Source organism: Lathyrus oleraceus, chromosome 4 (genome assembly GCF_024323335.1).
Source record: "Lathyrus oleraceus cultivar Zhongwan6 chromosome 4, CAAS_Psat_ZW6_1.0, whole genome shotgun sequence".
In the NCBI taxonomy this organism is placed as follows: Eukaryota; Viridiplantae; Streptophyta; class Magnoliopsida; order Fabales; family Fabaceae; genus Lathyrus; species Lathyrus oleraceus.
Window position 1 is genome coordinate 392,051,508 of NC_066582.1, and position 26,941 is coordinate 392,078,448.

Here is a 26,941-nt window from a genome sequence, read left to right on the forward strand (position 1 = left end):
TTTCTTTGTAATTTTCTTGTTGATATTGCACGTACACAATCTGCATTTGCATGTCAGAATCTGATTATAGTTCACTAATTCTTCCCATAATTTTTTCAATTTTCCATAGTATGTCACAATGGTCAAACTTTTCTACTTGCATTCAACTAGTCTGGTTTTGAGTTGTTGAATACGTGGTTCATTCACAATGGAAAACCGTTCATGGATGTCGTTCCAAAGATCCATTGCTACCTCCATGTGCGACATAGTTGATCGAAGGTTCAATGGTATTCATGATCCAAGAAACCAATAGTGAGTTGTTTGTCCACCAATCTTCAAGATCTGAAGATCCCTCGTCGGGTTTGCCAATTGTTCCGTCGACAAAACCGAATTTCTTTCGTGCTCGAAGAGCTGTTCTGAGTGAACGAGCCCATTCATCCAAGTTTTCTCTCTTTAATTGCACATGAGTTATCAAACTTCCAGGATTATCGTTGGAAGTGATATCGTAAGGGGAGATGATTTTTCTGATGACAACTCCATCGCCATTGTCGACTATCTTTGTGCTCTTGCTGTTGTTGAAGCTGGAGAATTTTTGCTATCAGACATGATTCAAACGTTGGTTTTCTGTTATGTATTGTAGCTCTTATACCATAACAAATATTAGTTTGTAAATAACAGTATTTTCGTGATATTATTTTGGCAAGGATATCATTAGCCTAAGAAAATGAGAAATTATTCTTCATATAAATACAATTAATCAACTTTTTTAAGGATGGGTATTTTTTTTTAAATATTAAATTGGAAAGAATTATGATGTTGTAAAAAGAATATGAGAAAAAAAATATACATTAACAATATAAAAGTATACTGTTCATTTAAATTTGTTGTAACAGCTATATAATAAATATGCAAAACTGTACCATATCTTTAATTTTAAAAAAATATACATAAATTACATTGAAATAAAGTGAGAATTTAAAGAAATTGAAGATTTATTCAATTATCAATAACGTGCGCACCACCCATCTTCCAACAAGTCATCCAACAATCACCAATCAAATACAAAAAATGAATGCACACAAGAAAAAATTTATAAAAAATAATAATAATAAATTCACAACATGATAGAATGACAATGACAGTTTTGGTGTATCAATCAATCATAGCTAAAAAAGAAAGCAAGAAAATAGTCAAATAACTACTTCTTTTTTTTTCTTCATCTTCTTCTTTAGATCCAACAAAAGACTCTGTAATCAAATGGCGAAAAAAGCTGTGTTGATTGGGATCAACTATCCCGGAACAAAAGCAGAGTTAAGAGGATGCGTAAACGACGTATGGAGGATGCACAAATGCTTGATCGAACGATACGGATTTTCCGAAGACGACGTCACCGTTTTGATCGACACCGATTCGTCGTATACGGAGCCGACGGGAAAGAACATACGCCGTGTGCTGTCGGAGTTGATCCGATCGGCGGAGGAAGGAGATGTGTTGTTCGTTCATTATAGTGGACATGGTACGCGTCTTCCTGCTGAAACGGGAGAGGATGATGATACTGGTTTTGATGAATGTATCGTTCCTTCTGATATGAATCTCATCACTGGTTTGTGCCGAAAACTTTCTAATTGTTGGATATTGCTATTTGTTTTACCTTTTTCTCTATAATTTTTTGTTTTAATTAAGTCAATTCTTTGTTAATTTAAATTTTCTTCTGTGCTTTTGGATCTTTTAGTTAAAGATTACAAAAAGTGTTTTGAGAATTGAGTCTTTTTTTAGTGTGTGTTTTGGTTTGGTTTGATTTGATGATAAGGAATCACCAATACAGAATCTCAACTATACTATAATCTGTTTATTGTTTATGTGTATGTTTTGGCTTAACTTTTGAAAGAGTCAAGCAATATCTTCAAAGAGAATTTATTTTGGAATATTTTGTTCTTCTAAGTATAATTGACTCTGCCTTTATAAATGATTTTATTTGAAATTAAAATATATAGTTTTTGAGTTTAAACCTCATATAATTTTGGAATTGTTTCTAATTTTATTAGTAGGTAGTATTGTGTCTTTTCTTGAGGTAGAACAATGTTGAAGTGACGTCATAATTTGTGTGTGCAGATGATGATTTCAAGGAATTTGTGAATGGGATACCTAGAGGATGTAGGCTGACAATTGTATCTGATTCTTGCCATAGTGGTGGCTTAATTGAAGAAGCTAAGGAGCAGATAGGAGAGAGCACTAAAGGAGGTGAGGAACAATCTGAATCTGGCTTTGGATTCTCAAGCTTTCTGCATAGGAAAGTTGAGGATGCCATTGAGTCCAGGGGATTTCACGTCCCTTCAGGATTGCGTCGTCATAACCACAGGGATGAAGAAGATGGGGACAGCGAACTCGCACATGGCAACTATGGTTATCTAAGGAGTAAGTCTCTGCCACTCTCAACCCTCATTGAGATACTCAAGCAGAAAACTGGAAAAGATGATATAGATGTTGGTAAACTGAGACCTACCCTTTTTGATGTTTTTGGGGAAGATGCTAGCCCCAAAGTGAAGAAGTTTATGAAGGTTATCCTGGACAAACTCCAAGGAGATGGTGAAGGTGAACATGGTGGGATACTGGGAATGGTAGGTAGTCTTGCCCAACAGTTTCTCAAGCAAAAGCTGGATGAGAATGATGAGGGATATGCAAAACCTGCCATGGAGACAGAAGTGGGAAGTAAGCATGAAGTATATGCTGGTTCATCAAAGCGCGGTATGCCAAGCGGTGGGATTCTGATGAGCGGCTGTCAGACAGACCAGACTTCAGCAGATGCTTGTCCAGCTGGAAATGCAGCTAATGCTTATGGAGCTTTTAGTAATGCAATACAAGCTATAATTGAGGAGACTGATGGTTCAGTTACATATTCAGAGCTTGTTCTCAAGGCTAGGCAGAAGCTACAGAAGGCCGGTTTCACTCAAAAACCTGGACTCTACTGCAGTGACCACCATGTTGATGAACCATTCGTGTGCTGATAAGTTCTCATCTGATGCAGGCAGAGAATAATGAGTGTTCCCGTCCCGTGGCTGCAAAATTTGCATTGTCTTTATTTTTTACAAACTTGGCGATTGAGAGGCAATTGAACAATTGCAATTCGTGTGTTTCTGTATGGTACAGTTGTATTACTGTGTTTGGATAATCAATGTTGCTCTAAAGGAATATTTACTTATATTATTAATGAATATAAAAAAAATTATAAAAAAAAAAAAGAGAATATGTACTTCAACTATTATATTAATAATCATTGATGAATTTGGTTCAAAGTCAGACTGGAGTATGTGATATAGCAGCCTATTCAGACTGGACTATTTGATACAGCCTAGCCATCTACTGTCTCAATAAATTATCTTTACAAATATACAAAATCAAATTATACGCTAAAATGGGAGATAAAAAAATTGATAACTAAATGAGACTGCACAATTGTGTTGAATGGCACAGAGGATGAGTCTTTCCTCCCAAAAAATTCAGCATCAAGGTTGAGCCCTTTCCTAAACATCAATTGCTTGTTGTTGACTTACAGAGGACACTGAATAATGGAGACGTCAAGCAACTATCAAAAGGCTTCAAACTTTGTTAAAAAGAAAATGTGAGGCTTCAAACTTTGTTAAAACAAAAATGTGAGCAAAGTCTATTATCACACGTCAATCATCAATTTCTTGAACCCATGCTAAACCTGCAAATGATATCAGTAGGTTAGTTTCTCGATTGAATTTGACCAAAATGAATGGAATGAAAACTTATACCAATTTTCTATCTATCATGAAAGCAGAATATCAATGAAAATATTGTTAACAAATGTAAATGTGTATGAGAGAACCTTGAAGAACAGCTTCAACAGCTGCATTAGGAACCAGAAGTCCAACAATCCGTTTGTTATCCACAGTAGTTTCTATGCGAACAACTCGTAGCCTCCTATGGCTTAGGCGGGCCTGTACATATTTGATTATCAGATTAGTATTTTTTTTCAAGGAGATATATATTTAAGTAATTTCTTGAGGCCACTGCCAACAAAATGATATCAAATAATCAGTCACCGTTGAAGTCATGAAGTATAATGGTCTAAACTAAAGAATGGACCAAGAGTCACCTTACAAAGAAAAACTTTTCAAGCAGATATAAATAATTCATGAAGTTGAAAGTTCTTCTACAATGCAAACTGATTGTGTAAACACTTGATAAAATAAACTACTACAAATATCAGAATCCAAGCCATCCACTACAATTTTGACAAAGTGACAAACCAATGCATGAGTTGATATTTTAGCATCAGCAATACAATATTTTCTCAATAAAATGTTTTGGTTTTTGTTGTCATATATGCTGAAGACATACCTGCTTAGAAAGGGCCTTTTCTATTGTTCCCCAAACAGGAAGAATGAGGCCACCCAAGACATTTACTTCCTGTAGTCTTCTTCCGACTGTACAAAAGCTGCCAATCTTACAATTGGGACCGTGCATGCACTGCCAAAAATGGTAAAGAGAGGTGGGTGTTAAACAGTGTAGTCTAAGTGTGGATTACATTTTTATCATCTCAGTTCTAATGCATCTTTCAAGTACTATATTATCATTCAGGCATCATACATGGCTATATACTGATCGATGATGTTAGACAGTACGAATACTACATCATCGAAGAAAATATAATATATGTCTACGTGTATGACTAAGTTAAGTATAAATGACAATTGCCCAAGAAATTTACAAGAAATACAGAGAACAATAGCATATCAGAGCCCGAGTCAATTCAGTATGTATGACAAATGTGTCAGGAATTCACAAGAGAAAGAAAGTACAATAGCATATCAGTTGATCTTAGAAAACAGAGTATGTATGACTGTGATATTTGCTTAGTCTACTTTCTTAAACGATTTATTTATTAATCTCTGTAGTTAATAGAGGTGGTGGCAGTACTGTGTGTGGCGGAAAAATTGTGAAGAAAATAAGCAGAACAGAGAAGACGTGTGGAAAAGCCAAAAATGCTCTCGGTTTTTATTGTTTTTTTACTTCTGCAATCTCCCCCTTCTGTTTGTCAACCTCTTCTATTTTGTGATCTATCATCTCCCTCTGCGAGAAAGCGACCTCACCTCTTCTCTTGTTTTCCTCTCCCCTAGACTCTGGTGTAGCGCCCTTGCCTCTACCCGCCAAACCACTAAGGCGTTTTGGTGATCATCCACCACGCTAAGCTATCCGTCATTGACTACATACTTATGAATAGAAGAATGAAGAAATTGACAGTAAGAGAGGAGGAATGATATTATTCTTTAAATGTTATATAACCACTGGCTATAAACCTATAATAAATAAACTATTCCTTATGCTGTTCTAGCAAAACCGGTACCCTAATTAAACTTCAACAAGCAATACTTGACTTTTACCGTAAAGCCTCGAGAATTCAATATTTCATTTCAATAACATTTGGTTTCATTGCAAATTAACAAACAGGAAATACCTTCTAAAGAAAATACCTGTTTAGATGAAACTTCATATTCCTCTTCCCAACCAGTTTGAGCCTTTTCTAAGGATGAAACCTTTCTGTATTTACTTTTCAGTTCAGATAGAGGCATCTCACTAAGGGAGTGAAAGGAAACCATGATCAAAATTAAAGTTAAAAAAAAAAATGAAATGCCCAATAAAGCCTAATTGCTTGAATACATACTGGTATGATTCCCCAACGGGAGGGCGGACTATCTTATACATGCCTGAAGCAGAACTGGAACAGAACGAAGGACAAAAATAAGGAAATGTAAATCAATAAGATAGTGTGAAGAACAAAAATAAGGACATAAGCAAATCAAGAAGAAGATCATGTATACCGCACGAGGTTACACCACCATGTCATGATCTGTATGTGATCATGTCTAGCATTATAATGAATTAATACATTGAAAGCATGTAGTATATTCTCCTAAAATTATCTGCTCTTAAGCAAAGTCAAATATCATGATGATATAGAAAAGTATATTGACAAAAATAAACATCCTGAACTGGGCATCAGACGAAAGTAAAACTAGTGAAGAAATCAAGTTTCCTAAATGAAACTCCTAATTTAGTAACCAGAAAAAGGAAAGCTAAGAAAGAATAAAGCAGACAAAAGGAAATTATGAGGCCAGCTATCTCTACTTTTTCAAGTATCCAAGCACATGCAAACATAAATAATAAATATAAGCTCGGGGTTTTAATTTGGCAACCTAACTCAGCAAGGAGAAATGCTTGATAATTAGTTAATACATTTAGAATTCAATGAAATTGAATCTGAACTAAGGAAACAGGAACACATAATGAAAACAAATAATGATACCTTTCAAACGCTAAAATGAAATGACGTTTTCCCAACCACTCCCTCTTGGACTCATAGAAGCCATCATTGGCTGAGCCAAGACCATCCTTCTGTTTTTCACTCAGCATGTTACTTGCTGACTGACATGTAAACAATAAGAAAGTCAGTATTTTACGTTTGAGTAATGCACATCATTAGTTGGGTCAAACAAAAAAGAACAAGCACCTCCCACGTGATCCCCCGATCCAAGATGAATGTAAAAAGAACGGTTGAAGCCGCAGTCGATTGATCAATATGAACTGTCTGCATGTAACGAAAATTTCTCTAGTCCATATTAGCAATATAACAAAGTTAACTAAAAGAACAAAGACTACAATTTTTTTCTCTATTGATTAAAAATGAAGGAATACAGCTCAAAATATAGGAGTAGAATTGGTTCCAAACAAGGTGTAGAAAATAATTCTGATGCATTTCAAAGTTGTAAAAAGAGTATATGCACTAATTCATTTAAATAGACAGTCTTCTAAACCAAATGGGCCTGATATATGAGCTGAGTGTACAATTATTATAAATAATAATTACAAATATACATTATTTACAACACAAGGAAACCATTCTGCACACATGAAAATAAAAGATCCTAAGATCAGCTCAAATATCAAAATGATATTTGGAGCAGATTCGATACAATGCAATTATAATTAACACTAAGGAAGGAATAAGGAAAGAAGTTGATAACATAAATAAATGAGCAGACACAAGTTTAGCAAACAAACCTTTGGAGTCCCCTGTAGTTCTATGACATTAGCTTTCAAGTCAACTATTCCTGTGTCGAGGTTACCTTCAATGCGAGCATTCCGAACAAGAAGATCCAAGATACTCACAAATAACTCAAATAGCCTGTTGATACAGTAGTATTTAGCATATTGAATTTAGTACTAAAAATAAGAAGCATCAAGACATTCAATATACATAGGACACACCCGTTTTGAATATCAGGAGGTAGCCCTAAAAGCCGGTTGAGGAATCGTCCAACTTCGTGCATATCTGAATCAATAATTCGACCAGATAACCTTCCAGGATCTTTACCATTTCCTATAAAATAGGAATCACATGTATAGTTAAAAGGCTAGGGAGTGCAATGTGGTATCACAACAATGCTTCAACAATGAACTAAACCACTAGATTGAATGTTTAGTTGAGTTGAGGGTAGTATTGAATTACCAAGAACTGTGTCCCTAACTATCCCAACAGATACAAGAGCAGCTTTTGCCTGCATAATAAAATCTTGAATAGTATCTGGTCTCTCAGACGAACATCCCGGAGGAACAACAGGTAGAGAATCCTAGAAAACAATTTGCCATTAGATGGATTTGAGCACTCTTTTATATATCTAGATGGATTTGAGAACACTTGGTTACTTTGTGAAATGAAAACAATTACTTGTAACTGCAAAACTTAAATCAACGGCTCAGATCACATTTTGGTAAAAATGACACAACTTAATTCCTTTCTCTGTTGCTTCGCAGCCTTTTTTCTTCACTCAGGGTTCTCCACAAAACAAATCTCAAGAGGTGGCACAAAAAACACTCTGCACAACAAAAATATCATGAATGATACACCGAAGCACATCAAAACACACTCGCACACGAAAGCTCAATCCAGTGATTGTGGCAGTATCACTCACCGATGCTCACCGATGCCCCATTAAATAGTCAGTTTTAAGTATACACGATCTTTACTAGTGAATATATAATAATCTTAAGAATGTGGACTTGACCTAACTCATCCCTACAAAACCAGCTTGTAGGATGAGGATTGCCCCCACTTATAAACATATGTTCAGGCCATATACTATCTGATGTGGAACTCTTAACACACACTCTCACACCAAGACTGGACATCTCGAGCGTGGAAATAAATGGTGGGTGGCCCGATAGCAGAAACCTGATAACAGGACCTGAGACCATCTTAAGAATGTGGGCTTGGCCTAACTCTTGCCTACAAAACCGTCTTGAAGGGTGAGAATTGCCCTCACATGTTCAAATCATATATTGTCCAATGTGGGACTTAACAAATACTAATAACAAGTGTTGGTTAATTAACATTCAAATTCAACATAAATCCTCAAAGGATTAAGGAAAACTTGTAATTTCGCTTCACTCAATTTTAGGTCATTGTTATGCTTTTGGTGTTGACTAGTTGGCGTCATTCTTTAAGGACCCTCACAAGTAAATTAAGTAAAAGAATAATTAATCAGTATGCTAGCACACCCAAACATTGGGTCTGGTCCAGCTTACTAGATTATACCAGTTTGTTGTTGTATTTGGGTGAAGTCGCGATTGTGAATGAGAAAAGGAAGAAGGTTCAGTCAAATGGTACTTTAATTTAAAATGTAATATGAGCCATTAATCTAAATCTAACGGTTAGATTAATTGTTCTCATGTCTCAGAATAACCAAATCTCACAATAACCAAGTGTTCTCACCGGAGTTGTCCCCTATATATTTGTATGTGTATGTGTGTGTGGGTGCCTCCCTATTTCAATGAATAGTATGAAACCTGCTCCATTATTCCTTTGTACATAATCACCAGAGCCCTCCTTCCATAAGCACTATCATAATTATAAGCACTTAATGAAGGCCCAGCCCTGTAAGCCATAAAGGAAGTCAGGAACATAGACAAAGATGTAAAAGTTCACTGACCCAAACTCATTGAAAATAAAATAAAAAACAGGTAAATCCAACATGCCTCCGATCCCCCTGGGTCAAAGCACCGAGAGATTCTAATCTCTTCGCAACAATTGATGCAAATCGCCGTTCTCCACCAAGATTAGTAAAGAGTATCCTGATGCATTTATGAGAATAGAGATCAGGTAAAACTGGTGTAAACTGGCAAAACAATATCAACAAAAACTATCGCTGGAATCGTTTCATATCCAGTCTAAGCTTACATCTTAACTTCTATAGGATTTATGAGAAAGTGCATATTATACACCAGTAATATAGCATTTTGACAAAGCAGTATAACCTATGTTATCAATCTCGGATAGAAGAGCGGCACAGCCATCTCCAAAAATGGAACAGAACGGGAGCCGGAAGCGGAACGGCTGATATTTTAATGACGTGGACACTATTACAGTTAATACTAATGAAAACATAATTGTTAAAAACTAAAATAAATTAATCAAAATTTATGAAGTATTCATATTTAGAAATAAAAGTCGAAAATAATCTTGCTATCTTTAAATTTAAGTGTAATATCACAGCGGCGTTGTTCCGAATCCAATCCCAGTACTGCGGTTGTACCAGCCGACCCATCTGTGACGGAACAGCATGGTCTGACGCGGTTTTCTTGTTTTTGCTGCTCCGTGCCGAGATAACGGCCGGAACGGCCGAGGTTAACAACTTATGTCTTGAGTTGAAAACAATTGAAATTATTGGCTAGAGTAAGACAGTAGTATCAATGTGCATAAAACACGGTAGTATCAGAGTTTTGGACACACCTTTGACACTCATACTTCTTTAACATGTGTCACACACTACTCACTGACTCAACAGGCGTCCAGTTAAAAAAAAAAATTGTCTAAGATAGAGATCAAACAATTTTGTCCAACCATTGCTTAAGCGATTTTGAACTTATATGTCTGAAACAGAATACTTTGGTTTCAGGCTTCGGTTCTAAGTTAAATACTTTGCAGATATGAAACCAGAGAGACAAGAAGTTAACTAATTAATTTAGTTAACATAAATAACAATATGAAAAGCAAGCAAACAGATTGAACGCATTTCATTCTAACCAATAACCTGTATTCTGGTGCTGAAGCTTGATTTGATCTATGAGTTCTTCCAAACTGCTGAATTGCACGGTCAGCACTCCATGGAAGCTCTAGCGTTAAATGAACCCTTCTTTTCTGTTATGTAAAGGTCACGGGGCATAAAATTGGGAGAAATGGCAGGCAACAAAGAATACAATAGAGCATAAGTTCAATCACTGAAGTTCTATACCACACCAAATCAGGGACAAAAAGCTTTCAAGTCAGTTTGGCATACCTGATTTGCCGCTCTCCTATCTGCCTGCAAAGAAACACCAGCTGATCCAGCTTCAGAAATAATAGCGACAAACTTCTTTCCGTCCATAAAAAGCTGCTTTTCATGCATGTTAACCATTTCCATAGTGACATCCTTTCTACACAGATACACAAAAATTGGCATGACGCAGCTACTATTAAATGTTGTTAAACAATAAGATATGGAGCGGAGACACTACAACATACGTATTACGAGCCTGATAAGTTACACCCTTTCCGGTAGGGCCCCTCACAAGCATGCCTCTCCTTCCTGTAATTTCTGCAACTTTGTCGGGCCCTCCTAGCTGTATATAAATAAAATTTGTAACCAGAAATGTGAGTAATTTTAATTCATAACAAAACAGTATTAAGCGGAAAAAGTACAAAAAAAGGACATGGCATTCTCACAAGATGATAACCAAATAAGAAAAACTAGAGAACCTATGAGATTTAATGATACAACGCAGCATGCTAATGTCTGAATGTTTTACAGAGAAACACCTAAAAAAAACATTAATATAACAACAAAAAGAAAGCTTAAAATAATTCCATCACTAATGATTATAGCCACAATTAAGATTATTCTCTCTACTTATTATTGTTGATATAGTTTCATTGGTTTACTACTTTTCCTTAGTTAGAGAGATTCTCTCTTGTACAGATACATTGTGTGATGCAAATCATTCATTCTAAATTATTCAAGTTGGTATATAGCCTATCTATTCGGAACATCCACCAAATTATCTACACATCATGCCCAATACTACAGGGCGTGAGGGGTGTATCGGGAAAAACCCAATTCCCACATTGAAAAGATACAAGGCTTTAAAAAGTTTATAAAGAGACATCCCTCGCCTTACAAACCGGTTTTGTATAGATGAGTTAGGCTAATATACAAAAACAAATATGAAAAATGAAGTCTAGAGTGAAGCCTTCCTTTTAACACGTGATTACGTAAATTGGGAATAAAGCTTTAGAGTCCCCAAATGCAGCAAGAAACAAAATGTTGTGGTAAGACGAAATGTAGAAGCATAACATCAAACCACTGCTTAAGTTACTTGTCAACTTATATGGCTCAAGCATTGGCTCAAAGAGCTGAGGTTCGAGGATGCTTAACAGATGACACTCACTTGTGATAGTCGGGTTTGAGGATGCTTAACAGATGACACTCACTTGTGATAATCAGGTTTGAGGATGCTTAACAGACGACACTCACTTGTGATAGTCCGGTTTGAGGATGCTTAACAGATGACACTCACTTGTGATAATCAGGTTTGCCTTGCATATTACCTCAAATCGAAATAATTCACACTCAACCTCAACAAACAACCAGCATCAAAATGTTGCCTACTTTACACCAACAATAAGTTATATTGCATCATCCCCACGCCAGATAGATGATGAACACAGGTCCTTTACCAATTTATTACACAAATATTAAATTGACAATATAAAGCAATGTCATAGATTAAAGAAGCAAATCTTCAAAGGCAAAGTTTTCAATCACACGGTATGGATTAAGAGTAACTTCCAGGACCCTGATATCATGCATAACTAACAAAAAAAAGTGCAATTATTCTGCCTACATACACGCATGAATAGATTCGATGAAAGTTGCAATTTGCATTGGATGCTTGAACACACATTTTTCCTATAAATGGGAAATGAAATATTTCAAACAGAGGTCAAATTATTTATACAAGAGCAAAACAGAAAGTTTCAAAACTCCGCATAAACCAAACATTTTAGTTATTCCATGACAGCAATTGTGATAGAGGAAAATGTCGAAGCATCTTTATTTTACTGGTCTCTTGCATCTATGTAGTTGTTTTCAAATAACCTCTAAACATTACAGTTAAATTGTATTTGAGTACATTTAAGCAAATGATCTTCAAAGCAAGCGGGTAAAATCAAATATGGAATCACTACCTGGTCAGTAATATCATCCAAGGGATTATTTGGAAGATCCAAAGAACGAATGATCTCTAATATTTTTGTCCTACGTTCCAAGGCTGCATCATATCTGTCATAATTTAATAAAGCAATCAGCACTTTATTATTTAATTGTCCCTCTAATTTAGGTTCATGAAGATAATGTGCCTTGCAATTTCTTTTTTAACCAGTTATTCAACATAAAACGATAATTAAAACCATTAAAGTCAGACCCCAATAACTTGAGAAATGTTTAAATTGTATACCTCTTCTGGAGTTCGGCTATGTAGGCCTGCCTTGCTTGAAGGTATTCATCTGTTTTTTCCTTACATAAATGGCATGACCACTCTTCAGGAACTATATCACCAATTGGTGGCATCAAGCATGTGGAATGGACTAATTTACCACAGCAGGAACACTGTAACATTTTTTTCCTTTCCTGCAGTGAAAACTGTGACCACTAGATCCCTAGCATTACATCAAAATAATTCAAGAGATTCAAAACAAAAACTAAATCGAAGAAAAACTACCTCCTCAGTGGTGCAAATTTCACATATCTGAAACTCCTCATCAGAGTCATTAGATTCGCTGTCAGAATCACCTGCATCAAACCAGATGAATCTGGATGAAATTCAAAAATATCTTGATAAAATTCATACTCATTTTCAAAGGTTTGATAAGAAAATAAAATTTTGGTGCAAAGTGTTGTTAAAGGGATTCTGTGGTTGTGGTTGTGGCTGGGAAAGAACCGACAACATGACCAAGGTTCTCCTTGCCTCTGATTTGACATGGTGCTACTGTTGCTTCCCTTTAGACTGTGTTCTTATTTTGACTGATTCACTATCCTCCACTATTGCAGTTTTTGTCCGCTATAAATTCTTATTCAAAAAGAGCAATAAGCTCTTAGAAAAAAAATGTTATCACGTTTTTCCATAGAATAAACAATTATTTACAGCAAGGTAATTATTTTGCATTCTTTACCATCAGCATAGCAAGCCAAGACGAGTAAATGCTAATACATTATGAAATAGAAAGTGCATCAAAGCAAGCATTTGTGCATACAATATAGTCCTCAAGCTTGTCAAACTCATAAATCCTATCCAGGATTATAAACCGCATACTGTACCAGTGCAATAGTATTGCCTCAGCACATGGAGACTAGAAAAGTGAAATGAAAAATCATAACAGAATGAAAGATCCTATCTCTAATGTGAATTATTTTTAAAAAAATGCATATACATTAAATTAATTAATTAAATATAGTACAAATGGCAGTATATCTTTTTTTCCTCCTAATAAAAAAATGGCAGAATACATTTAAGTTCACATTACCACTGGAAACAGTAAACCCTGATTTCGATACATAATAGGCCTTGTCATTTATGTTTTTCCTTGTTAGGTCATCAATCCTAGTATGCTTATAGTTATATTTAGTATAGTAACTAATTTGTATGACACAGTAAGCTCATATCCCAGGAAAAAGAGATGACAAGAAAAGCTTACAGCAGTGTGTTTTATTAGCCAGGGTATATCCCTTTACGGGAACCTCTAAGTTAGGGCTACATAACTTAGGAAGTACGGCTTCTCATCCAAGTACCATAAAAGAAATTTTATCACAACTGTGAAGCTTGCAATGCTGTATGGGACCAACTGTTGGGAACCAAAGAGTCCAGACGAAAATATGTTGGAACTTACGCCTTAATTGCGGTCCGCACCTAGTCGCCATAATTGCGGCACTTTGGCTTGCCTTCATTGCAGCCCCTAACACCTCCATTGTGTTGGCTTTGAAGGGGTGGATTTAGTCCCACATTGCTTAGAGATATGGCATGTGTTATGCTTATAAGTGGGAGAAATCCTCACCTTACAAGCCGGTTTTGAGGGTTGAGTCAGGCCCAACCACACACTCTTAAGATGGTATCAGAGCCTATCCTTAGATAACTTGTTAGACTTCCCGCTCATCCACGCTTCGGGCTCATTGAGGCCCAAGCGTGAGAGGTGTGTCGGAACTTCTGCCTTAATTGCGGTCTGCCCCTAGTCGCCGTAATAGCGGCATTTTGGCATAAGTGGTCACATGAGACAATAGAATTAGGAATACAACTATTAGAAAATTGGGGTACCCCCATTGGTAATAAGATAGTAAAACATTGTCTTAAATAGTTTGGATGTGTGCAGATAAGGCTTGTGGAAAATCAAGGGTCAAACCATTAAGATGATTTAGAGACTCAATATACATGATAGAGAATAATGGCATCATTGTCTAATCCAAGTAATTGACACCACCCAATGTGATAAGGCTTCATTATTGTTTTTGTTTTTGTTATTGGCCGCTCATCTAAGTAAATTGGGTGACTAAGATGGGACTGGTGCGTTAAGGCTTGATTATTTGGAATATAAACTCAGCAATAGAGTTATCAATGTTATGAGGTAAAATTGAAGTGCGAGGACAACATACTACCAACTTTTTTCTAAAATGAATTGTTGAAGCAATGGTAGTTCACTGGGTTAAAAGCAAGATGAAGATTAAAAGTACATAGATAAACAAAAAGAAGAAAATTCTCATCTAAATGGTTTATTTCTGAACCCTTGACATTTGAAACAGTAGCACAGTGGTTTCATTGTTCAGATTAGGTGACCCAACATAGTAAGATGAGTCTTGGATGTAGATATTTGGAAAAATGGCTTCATAACATATGCATCTAAAGCACAAAAAAGGAAAGGCTGTGTATACAAAAAATTCATCAACTTTGCTTCTGGGAGACTCACTTTCAGATTCTTCCTCACTTTCTGCATCACTAGGAGGTTGCCACTTGGCTACTTTTCTGACCCTTCCTTTTAATGAAACACCAGGGGTTGCAGAGTGCCTCTTCCTTTGGAGCTCCTTAACACCATCCTCTCCTATAATGTAAAAGAAAAAATTATATATTAAGTGCACAATAAACAAATGAAAATCATTTGGCAAAAAAATCTTAAACCTGGAAGGAGTTCAGGTTTCTCTGGTAATGGATAATTTTCTTCCACAAATTTAAGCAGCAATTCTCGAGGTCCAGAAACAAAGTCATCAAGTTCAGAACCCTTTACAAAAAATAAAAACAAGTTAGGAAATTGAATTGTAGAAAAATATTTGTTTACATGGAATTGAATACATAATCCAAATACACACATATTTTGTAACAGCTTCCTCCGTCCTTGCTTCACCAGTACTCTGAAGACCAATGACTACACATTTTTCATCAACTAATGCTTGCTTTGCTAGTCTTACAGTAGCAGGGACTTTAGCAGACATACACATGTGTCTAAAGAAACGCTACAGGGTTAAGAACATATTTAGTATACAGACAAGTGACACATCAAAATAGAGATTCTGTTTGCAGGTACCAATTAAATATTAATACCTGGTGGCTTGCCCAGTACAATCGCCATAGTTGACTAGTGTTGGGTTTATCATTTAGGAAGGCACTAGCTGACAGCAATTCTACTCGTAATTCTGCCCAAAATTCTGCTGCCTTTTTATACATGTCCTAAGAAGTTTATATGAACAATAAGATCATCAGCTGAAAATATTTACCTCAAAGGATAAATAAACGAAACATCAGATATCATAGATGACATGGATAATACATGTTACAATTTACAAATTTACAATTATATGAAAACAAAAGTCGAACAGTATGCAGCCAGGAGATGTGTCTAGTTTTCTACAATATCAATCCCTTTCTCACCATATATAGAGTGAACGAAAAGGCGTTGAAATATACACAATAGAATGGAAAAGTACATTCCTAATTTCATACTTCCAATAATGCATCCACAGTCGTCTAAATATAATGCAGGTAATTTGTATATAAATCAATACAATTGACATTGGCAAATGAAAACCAATGAAACACAAACCAAATGTGGAGAGAGGGGGGGCTAATTACAACACATCACAAAGCTAACAAACAGACGGTTGAAACTGGTTTGATGGGATTCCTTTTTCTTAACCTTCTGCTCTACAGTTATTATTTTCAGATGCCAGTCAACCAGGCATTATTTTACCAGATAATCCCCATTATTTCTTTTGTAGAGCAATTACAGCTTTAGTAAATAAGATAACATTAGTTAACAAGTCAGTATCTCATACCATCATTTTATCTTCTAATGGTGCTTCAATAACTTCAAACTCAGCACCCTCATAACTAAGTGTCCGACATAAATACATCCCCCTACAATGAGAAAAATGAAGCAAAACAATATTCTTTCATAAGCATACATGTTCTCAAATCTAAATGTTCATGTATATGTGAAATTATTATAACCTTGCTTTCATGTCCATGGCAACTAATTCTAGAGCTCCAACACCCCCTCTATCAAGAGCACCTGGATGCATAAATTCAAATAGTTAACTTAACTTTACACACTAAGGGGATGGGCCTGTGGGGAAAACACATGCAGAAAGAAAAGTATATAAGAAATTCTAGAACATTTTATATTATGTAGCTATGGTAAGTTGAAATGTAAAAAAATTGTATTAGTTATCTATATATACATTCATAAATGTTTTTTAAGTTATAATACAGGTCAAAAAATGGTTATATTAAAACAGCAGTATGTTCATGAAGAAAAATACATGATCAACTGGAGGAGCATAAGAAATTCTAGAACCTTTTATATTATGTAGCTATGGTAAGTTGAAATGTAAAATATTAGTTATCTATCAATACATTCATAAATGCTTTTGAAGTTATAATACAGGTCAAAAAAAAGGTTACATTAAAACAGCAATATGTTCATTAAAACAGCAATATGTTCATGAAGAAAAATATATCATCAACTGGAGGGGCATAAGTACTTGCAAAACATTGCAGCAGCAAGTATTGTAAAAGAAGTGCAAAAATTACTTTATCCAAGAAAAATATCTGACGAAAATTAATAACAAGAAAAGGAAATGGTACCCAAAAATTCACGGAACTCAGAGAAAGAAGTTCCATCTCCCCAAAGACCGAGTCTAACCATATAACCCATATTGCGGGGTTCAGATGCACCAGTTGCTGAGCAATAAACAACACGAGCTTCAGGTAGTCGCTCCTGTAAAATTAAATCGCAATAACTGAGATCATGCTTTCAATGCCAAATTTTGCAAAGTAATTTGACTTCAGAAAATAATGACAGAGAGAGCAATAGACACTTGGGTACCAGCCAAAAAACACACGTTATAAGCAGGTAGAAACCCGCAGTATGTGCGCGGGTACAGGCACGGGTAATTATCGACAAAATTGAGCAGATACAGATGCGATTACAGGTACCTTACTATGCACCCTGCTTTGCACCAGCATAATATTTATTTATTTATATTAGTATACACACCTACATCATATTTTAAAAATAAATTCAATCAATTTCCTTATGTGACACTTACTTAATGTGCAAAGCATTTTCATTTAGGAAATAGTTTCTGGTTGAAGATATTAGTTTCTCAAAGGTTGAGTCCTAAATATAGGATTAAATAGTTTGCCATATTCTAAACTAGGTATTTGAAGTCAGTTTTTATGATTCCGGTGAAGACGATTTCCGGCATTGCTATTAATATTATATCAAAAAGATGATCTATTGCAGCTTAATGATGAGGTGACTGCTAAAGAGACTTTAGGTGATAATAAAACTTGAAACAATATGTGTAACTAAGATAATAAGGATGAGTTTGACACCTAAATGAGTTCAGAGATTGTGTTTGGAAACGCGGTGGGAACCCTTTCAATGTGTGGTAGCCCAACACGTCAATATGTAGCTTTTGTTCAACTGTGAGATTCCACCATGAAAAGTGTGTATTCCAAACATACGCTGAGTTTTCAATTTTTAAATTGTTGTTGCTCCTAACGTTATTCATCAATTTACTATAGTGAAAGTGCAGGTAATTGGTACGGATACGGGTACTTAGCTACTCCACTGGTACAGATAATGAAATTGTTAACCACAGATAATGAAAGTGCATCTTGTACATCTGCTGTTATAGGAGAGCAACATCCCATCCAAACTTGCAATTTTAACAACTAAAAAGATATCACTACTGCTATCTTACAGATCAACCCACCCAAATATTTTTAGTACCGCAAAAGCTATTATCTTATTGTCTACTAACAATTATATCTTATAGTCCCATGTTTGGGAACTATATTTTTAGTTATAAAATAAAATGCTTCTGAAGCATTTTGCAAATTTACCAAAGAAACTGCTTTCAAAATACCATGGCCATTGGACAGAAAGCAAGGATACAAATCTATTGAACAACAATACAATGGAACATATGATATGCTCCAGTCAAATACACTAACACAAAATAAGCAGACTTCTACAATCACTTTCACTCCTTTCCTCCACCAAAACCACAAAAAAGTGAATGAATAGAAAATGCTTCAACAAACCAAGATCGAGTTCTTTGGAATGAAATGCTGTAATATATACTGCAGTTGCCTTTCCTGATCAAACATGTCACAAATCCAATTCTTCAACAACCATAACCAAACTTTATCCCACTATGTAGAACCAAGACTAATGACATGGAATAATGTACAGTTTGGAGGTTCAGGTTCATGCACATGGCATATGACTTAACCCCAACACAATACCGGAGAATAAACTGCATAAGTTCATAAGTTTGGATCGAAATTCAATCTGAACTGCATCATTAGGCACAACCTTCAACAAACACTATCAAATTTGCACTCCACCAAGCAAAATACTTTAAACTTTTGTAAAGTTAAGTGGATCAAAACTATAGTGTTCATATAGCCTAGTTTAAATAATTGTCCATCTCTTTTTGTTAACTAAAAATTGAATGGTATATTAAAAATCTAGAGAAATAAAGCTCACCCTATTTTTTCAAAAACCAGTCAATTTTTTAAAAACAAACTTATAGGTTCCATGCATTTCGATAGTAGGATTTTGGTTTTTATTTATTATAGTCGACATGCTCTCTAAACTTGGTTTATGTGCATACAAATTTGGGGCTTTTGGCTACTAAAAGGAAAGAACAAAAGGAAGGGAGTCCTAAGATGTGGGACATTAGAGGAGATGTATGGGATAGCTTTGATAGGGCTGGAAGTCATGAAGTGCACCATTGTCTTTTAATGAACCAAACATACAAGCTGTCCAATTTATGGATGAAAGACGGGGGATGAAATGGATACCATTCCAGTTTCTCAGTTTGTATCTGATTCTCGTGCCACATACTGGAGTGCAAATAAGCAAGCACCGCAACTCAAATTAGTTCATGGAGGTTAATCTCACCCGGATGTTTCAATTAGATTAAATCGCTTCATTCAAAATTTGTTTTGTTAAAAAATTAAATTTGAGAATCTTTGTTTTGCCCCTGAACCTATGTTACAAGTTGCATCTATTAGGCAAGCTAAAACCGGACCCTTATATCTAATCTTTCTTTCTGATATGATATTTATGGCTCTCTAAACTGTTCATTCAATTTCACCTTTTGGAAATATCGTCCAAAAAATATATTACATATAATGAAATAACAAAGAATGAGGATTAAGAGAATCCAAATCATCTGAAAAGAAAACAAAAATATAACTTATTAACTTTCCTAAGATTGACACCCACCTCAATATAAAATTAAAGTAAAAACAAATTATAAAAAAAAGGACAAATAATATCAAAAACCTTCTTTCACTGTTCCGAGATTGAAAATTAAGAACAAAACCTGAATTTCAAGCACTGCTTCTCCGGTGCGTGTTGGCTGACTACCAGCTTCAGGGACCAAATTTTTTGCTTTGTGACACTACAATGAATCATCAAACCTTAGTAACAAAAAGTAAAGAAATAAAATTGAATCCAAGAAGCACTAGAACACTTAACGTTATCCTTCAAAACAAACATTGGAAATAATAATTTGTACTATAAAATGTTTGCACACCTCATCAAAAATTACAAGGCCATCAAACCCTGGTCCACACCACTGCACAAGCTGCTGGAGACGAGAACGACCTTTCTCTGAAGACGCTATAAGGCTATTGTATGTCAAGAAGACAACTCCCTCCCTGATCCCAACAGACTTTGAATCAAGCTTAGAATAAGGTAGTTTGTTCAAAGCATGCACTGGATTAAAGGGGAGGGAAAAAGGAAGACGTTTGAACTTATCAGAACATTGTTTGTAATATAGATGAAATAATTAATTACAGGAACTTTTTACATTGACATTTAGATAAACACAAACACCTAAAATGGGATAAAGATGAAATTTATCCCATGATGATAAACAAACAAACAGAAAATTTCCATTCTTTGAATAAAAGAAGCATAATTAGAGTTGAGAAGGCAGAAAAGATGATGACTATGATTATGACAAGTACAACAGCCAAGCTTTACCCCACTAAGTAGAATCGGCTACATGGATCAACTTCCGCCATAATGTTCTATCCAAGACCATACTTCTATCCAAATCGCATATCTCAAGATCATTCTTAATAACTTCTCTTATAGTTATTTTAGGCCTTCCTCTACTTCTAGTTGTTTGACTCATTTCCATCTTATTACCTCTCCTTACCACATCATCTACAGGTCTTCTCTCTACATGCTCAAACCACCTAAATCTATTTTCTACCATCTTTTCTACTAAAGGTGCTACCTCAACACTCTTTAATATTGTCATTTCTAATCTTATCATGTCTAGTCTTACCATACATCCAACACAGCATTCTCATCTCTGCTACACTTAGTTTATTCTCGTGTTGATTCTTAACCGTCCAACATTTTGTCTAGTACAACATCGTAGGTATAACCGCAGTCCGGTTTCACATAAAATCCCTAAAACTATTCTCCATTTCAGTCACCCCGTTTGAAATTTGATGGTTTACATCCCTTTCTATTTCTTCATTATTTTGTATTACAGACTCAAGATATTTAAAATGCATGATTTGAGGGATGATATGATCTCCAACTTTCACTTCTAGGTTAGAAACGCTTCTCCGTTTGATGAACTTACATTCCATATACTTTGCCTTACTTCTACTTAGGCAAAAGTCATCAGTTTATAAAGCTCGTCTTCAAGTCTTCAACCTTTCATTTAAATTCTCCTTCAACTCTCCAAGTAGGACTATATCATCTTCAAAAAGCATGCATCTCGGTGCTACCTCTTGGATATGTTCCGTGGACACATCCAAAATTAAAGTAAAAAGGTAGGGGTTTAGAGTTGAACCTTGATGCAAACCTATTGTAATGGAAAAATCATTCGTCTCTCCACCCTCTCCACCATGTGTGAGCACATTAGTCGATACCCATTCATACATATCTTGGATAGCTCGAATATATGCAATCCTAACCCCTTTCTTCTCTAGAACTTTTCACGAAATCTCTCTAGGCACTTTATCAAACGCCTTCTCCAAGTCAATAAAAATTAAGTTCAAGTCTTGTTAGAACATCTTATCCTATTTCATCACACATCGTAGTAGATAGATTGCTTTCATGGTTGACCTCCCAAGCATTAAACAAAATTGAGTCTCAATGACTTCATGGCCGACTCATAAATTTAATCCCTCTATAATTTGCACAATTCTGTATATCCGACTTGTTCTTATATATTGAAATTAAAATAATTCTTCTCCATTCATCCGGCAGTAATCCGTGATAATGTATGTGTAGTTCATATGACCAGACACAACAACAAGGGATGAAGGGGGTATGACAAGTAAAATAAAAACCTAGCCATTTACGACTAATGATGTAACCATAGTTTTAAATTGTGGTTGCGGATGTGATTGTTGTGATGCGCATTACGGCTAATGCGGTGTAAATTTTAATTGGAAGGTGTTTGAAATATACCATTAAACAAAACACTTGATGTTAAGATTTTTAATCTCATAAGAAGTAAATTGAGTTTTACACTTCTGACATTTTGAATTTTGATGAAATACTTGAAAAAATATGAGCGAAATTGTCTGATGTGGTTTCTAATGGCGACCAGACAGATGGTTTTAATTCACACCGCAATTATGATCTGATGCAGTTGCGGAGATTACCACATCAGCAATATTGCGGTCACAATTGCGGTTGCGGACTACAATTTACCATGGATGTAACAAGACTCCTGGAGTAATAAGAATCCTACTATTTTTAGCAATGTTGATCTTATTGTGAACCACCGGCCATATATATCCAAAATCTATATTGTTAATCTTGGATAGGACGCAACAACCCCCTAAAATGCTATGGCAATATAGTGGATAGTGGGATGGCCGCTAATGCAAAGACTATAAACCAATGTAAAAGTAAACATACATACTCAAAAATAAATTAATACACAATTAAAGAGATCTTCAAACATTCACACTTAATAGCTAAAGAACCTAAAGTATAGAATAATACAACTTATGCTGAGAAAAAGTGTAAAACAAAATTGAACTAAAAGTAGGAAGAAGAGCAGAACCATTATTTGTGAGCATTTGTGAGCAAGAACATAACATTACTCTCCAAAATGTTCGGATTGAAATTTATACCCTTACAAAAAACAACTTAAAAAAAGAAATTTTAGGAATTTATCCCCAGAATTCTAACGGCGGCTGCGATAGCATAGTGGCTTGGGGCTGCAATTAGCAGCTGCTACAACCGCTATTGTTGACAGCGGCTTGCAGACAAATAGAATCGCACTGAACCCTATAGTGGTGCAATGGCGTGCTATTGACAACAGAGTCCAAAATCCTAGTTCGATATGTGATATTAGAAAACTACTACATAAAATATCCATACAAATCCTAAAATTTGAAAAGTGGAAAATAATAGGAGGAACCCCATAGTGAGAACGATTTTTGCACCCAATATGTATGTAACGAGTGTGTAACAGGTAAGTACATAACCACAGTGGGTAAGTATGCAACACAGCTTTATCCATATAATATCATCAAAGGAAATACCTTCAACACACGTCGCACCCGCATCATCCAAGTCTCTTCTAGCATCAAACTTCAAGTCTGAACCAATAGAAATCCACCTGTGTAAGAACGTTGAAAACATGATAGAGCATCAAAACAAGTAAACTCTAAGGCATCGAGTTCAAATTACAAACACACATGGTCGTATGGTTTGGTTAGTGTGTTCAGATCTGCATCCAAAGCATGAATTTGCTTTTAACTCAATTTCCAATAACATGCGAGTATCATTGCATGCAGATACAGTGTGAACTAAACTTACAATGCTTTTCTCCTTCCATGGTGCCAATTCTCCCAAATTAGACCTGCAATTGTTCGACCTTTACCTACACCAGCTCCATCTCCAATAAAGAATCCTGCCCTAGCTCCACCGGGGAGGTGCTGAAGGTGTCTCTGCCAAAAACATTACATTAAACACAAGATAGGCAAAGTAAATCATTATTATATAGTGTCCATTATGTCAAAGAAGAAACCTGACAAGCATAGACCAAAGTCTCAATTTGCAAACATGACAAAGCCTTTGAACTTTCCAAAATATCTTTAGTTTTTGGATCATAGGTAGGATCTGGTGGCTGCACTGCAGCCAATGAAGATGTCTCCACAACAGGATCTGGGTGTGGAGGTCCAATAGATACTTTTGGTGGTCTCTGCATAAGGAGACAATTTAATATCACAATAGTGTACTTGTGTAACTTGAAATAACAAATGAATTGTTGATAACAAAGTTCTAGCATACAATGCTGGAGAAAGCAATTAGTAACTTACATAATCTGTAAATGTTTCTCCAACCATGCCGCCTTCATCTTCATCCCGCTCCACTTCAACAGCAACCTGATTTAATTCCATGCAGGATAAAAGTAAAAATAATGACATAAGAAGGCTAGTTAAATATATAAACCTTTTTCAAATAACTAACAGAAAACCAATAAAATAATAAAAGTGGGGAAATATCACTGGACAGCTAGACATAATTAAATGAAGTATCAAAAAGGTAGAGGGTGGGTCATCCAATTTCTTTTGCCTGTAGGAGGTTTTATGTTCACAAATCTATTTTATTATTCAAAAACAAAAACAAAAAAACTTCAAATGCAAAAAAAGAAAGAAAAAACAAATATGCATCCATATAGTCGAACAAAACTGTAGAATCAAGAATGCTACCATGTACACAGAAAAAGGAAAAATATCAATTCAAAAGAGTGACCAATTCCCTAGGCCGGCCCAATCTATAAAGTTACAAGTATCCTTAAAATAACCGTCAAAAGAATGCTTGTAGCAACAAAAGTCTTCATTTACTAATTTTGTGTTGTGGGACAAGCTTGTTTTCTTAAACTCATATTTTAGTCTATTGATGATAATTGTATTGGACCAGCAGGCTGCACACAAATTCTTATTCTCACTTTCTGATATTTGAGTCCTTCCTTTAAAGCACAAGGCCTGAAGATCGGACATCATGATTCATGACAATCTCAATTTTATACAAATGATCTGGGGTCTTTTTAATTGAGTAGGTTAAAATTCGGAGAGTATAAAACAGAGAATAAGGAAAATATTATTTTCAACCGAAGTTTTGGTCCAGAGTGAAAGATGAGTACACTATACTATTCACCCTTTACTTCTGTAGCACCATGCAAACATGAAGTTATTTGCATTCAAGATCTTCCACTTTCCACCTAGCCAACCAAGGTTTGGATAGAGGATACCGGTGGAAAAGGGATGGAAATGTAAACTTTTGTATCTAATCTAAATAGAGAAATTATAAAAGCTGTAAAAATATGTAAAAATCAATAAGGGATGGTTGAGCAAGGTATTGCTTCCATTTTATAAAATCCTCGTATAAGGAAAAAAAAAATGTCTAATCAAAATAAAAATTCACACTCCTTTCCCTTTACCGGCAAACCCTTATATCCAAAGGATAAGAGATCAAAGACAAAAAGCTGGTTTTGCCATATGAACAATTGATTCTTAGACTGAGGGCTACTTAATTGCAAAAAATAATAAGACCCATAAAAAATCTCACTTCTTTGAGGAATAACTCCTATTCCAAGTTTACAACACATGAAACTTCTATTAATAGCAATTCTGCATCCATCAAAGTCAACTATACATTCTTATCCTAAAATGACGACAAAAAACCATGCATGAAATGAACGAAGAGGGAAACAAACCGGCAACAAAGAAACCTATAGTCAGTACCTTAACAATTCAACTTACATTAGTAATTCCCTCTTCTCTCACTGATAAACTACTTTTCTTAATCCCAAAAAACTAACATAGCATGCCTGTTTCCCAATTCTTATTAACACATTCACCTTATCAACTATCAAGCATATTTTCCTTCCGTGTTGCAATGCTTTATCCATCCTTAACAGCAACACTATCATATCATCGACAGCCATCAAACGTTAGAGCACTTTCGATCAAACAGGCTACTGACCAAAACACGACATGACATCTGAGTTCCTCCATATAAACTACATCTTAAAAGTAGAAAACAACTCAAATGCAAATTTGAAGTGAAAACAACAATCTATCATTACGACTCAATCTCAATAAAGTGTACTCACAATGAAAACAACCATACACTAAATTACTATATTTCCACCATTGTCAATCAAAAAATGCTAGATGAAATCAATTACATACAGAAACCAGAATTGCATTATTCAAGTGTACACAGTAAAGCAGTGACACAAGCAACTTCATAAGAGAAAATGATAAAGCAAAATTGGAGTAAGCAAACCAAACCTCGTTAACTTCTTCAAGCGGAGGCGGAGGCGGAGGCAAGAATTGTTTAATCTTAGAGAGATCGACGGCAAGGTCAACGTTACATTGAGGACAAGAAAACCGCGAGAGGCCATGAGGAACATTGAGGATTGCCTTACAGGAAGCGCAAGGAAGCTGGATCTTAGTAGGATCAATTCCGTGGGCGGGCAAGTTCTGTGAAGGAGGAGTTAACGGCAACGTTGACGGTGCCGTTTGGTGGACCCTAGCCATGAGTTCCGGCGGAAGCATCTGCGGCATTCGGCAGGTTGGGCAAGCGAATTCGGTCAGCCCGGGTGCTACGGTCAAGATCATGCGGCAACCGGCACAGCGGACACGAACGCCGCCGTCGGAAGGCTGTGACGGTGGAGCGGTTGGTGGGGGAGGTGGTGGTAGAGGCAGAGGAGGAGATGGTACCGATGGTTGGGTCATTTTTTTTGTTCCTTTCGAGCGAGAAAGCGCGAAAGGGAATGGAACTTTTTTTTGTTATACTTGTAAATTCTGTAAATTGTTTCTTTCTTCTGCTCGTGTTTCTCTGTGTATGGTGCCCCTCTCTCGGAAATGAGCCCAACGGAATGGTTTGTAGGGTGGATGGAGTGTGTGAGATTGAGGATTAGGGAAGTTGGACAAAATTCTTTCCCAAGCTGGAAAATTGGCACGTGACAAACAATGTGGGTTTAATATTTTGATTTTGGTTTAAATCCAAAAAAAAACTCATATTTTAATAATTTCAACTTTAGTCTCCTATTTTAAATTTGAGTATGCTCTTTCTAATTCGAGAAGTGACTCATTTGATTACGACATTTCGTCATCGATGGGGATGGATACCCCTAATGACATAATTAACGGCTTTCAGGCGAATTTTCGTTTTGGTTCGGACCTGGTGGTTATCTTTGATAGTACTGAATCCGACAGTCTTCTAGTGGACTTGTTCTCAGAGAAGATTTCTATGATGAATATTCTAGTTCTTTTATTGTGG

At 35.7% G+C, this 26,941-nt stretch overlaps 2 protein-coding genes across 3 annotated transcripts; one reads left to right on the top strand and one right to left on the bottom strand.

The window, feature by feature from the left end:
• The first annotated feature begins 1,075 nt into the window (after positions 1-1,075).
• On the top strand, positions 1,076-3,178 carry LOC127075621 (metacaspase-4). Its single transcript, XM_051017072.1, has 2 exons — positions 1,076-1,582; positions 2,092-3,178. The coding sequence occupies exons 1-2, from the start codon at positions 1,237-1,239 to the stop codon at positions 2,982-2,984; spliced, it is 1,239 nt and encodes a 412-aa protein (XP_050873029.1). The 5' UTR covers positions 1,076-1,236; the 3' UTR covers positions 2,985-3,178.
• A 47-nt stretch (positions 3,179-3,225) lies between these two features.
• Positions 3,226-26,613, bottom strand: LOC127075620 (protein FORGETTER 1). Of its 2 annotated transcripts, none has more exons than XM_051017070.1 (32): positions 25,948-26,613; positions 23,968-24,033; positions 23,676-23,849; positions 23,465-23,595; positions 23,188-23,264; positions 20,196-20,377; positions 19,983-20,060; positions 17,224-17,356; positions 16,588-16,648; positions 16,413-16,494; positions 15,682-15,807; positions 15,450-15,593; positions 15,262-15,361; positions 15,053-15,184; positions 12,820-12,890; positions 12,556-12,740; positions 12,287-12,380; positions 10,565-10,662; positions 10,341-10,476; positions 10,095-10,201; positions 9,040-9,135; positions 8,851-8,938; positions 7,514-7,634; positions 7,273-7,384; positions 7,066-7,189; positions 6,515-6,592; positions 6,311-6,429; positions 5,669-5,722; positions 5,478-5,580; positions 4,345-4,473; positions 3,830-3,941; positions 3,226-3,685 (listed from the first exon to the last, which is right to left on the bottom strand). In XM_051017070.1, exons 1-32 carry the CDS (start codon positions 26,392-26,394, stop codon positions 3,654-3,656), a joined length of 3,792 nt encoding a protein of 1,263 aa, XP_050873027.1. In that variant the 5' UTR covers positions 26,395-26,613; the 3' UTR covers positions 3,226-3,653. The 2 variants fall into 2 exon arrangements, with proteins under 2 accessions (XP_050873027.1, XP_050873028.1); XM_051017071.1 differs by having other exon boundaries at positions 12,556-12,728; positions 25,948-26,612.
• Between the last annotated feature and the right edge of the window lie 328 nt (positions 26,614-26,941).

Coding starts and splice junctions, on each gene's coding strand:
- LOC127075620 (XM_051017070.1), bottom strand. CDS start 26,394: ATGACCCAACCATCGGTACCATCTCCTCCTCTGCCTCTACCACCACCT. Junction 5,723..6,310: donor TTCATTTTAGCGTTTGAAAG/GTATCATTATTT, acceptor GTTCTGTTCCAG/TTCTGCTTCAGGCATGTATA. Junction 3,686..3,829: donor TGTTGAAGCTGTTCTTCAAG/GTTCTCTCATAC, acceptor TATCATTTGCAG/GTTTAGCATGGGTTCAAGAA.
- LOC127075621 (XM_051017072.1), top strand. CDS start 1,237: ATGGCGAAAAAAGCTGTGTTGATTGGGATCAACTATCCCGGAACAAAA. Junction 1,583..2,091: donor TGATATGAATCTCATCACTG/GTTTGTGCCGAA, acceptor TTGTGTGTGCAG/ATGATGATTTCAAGGAATTT.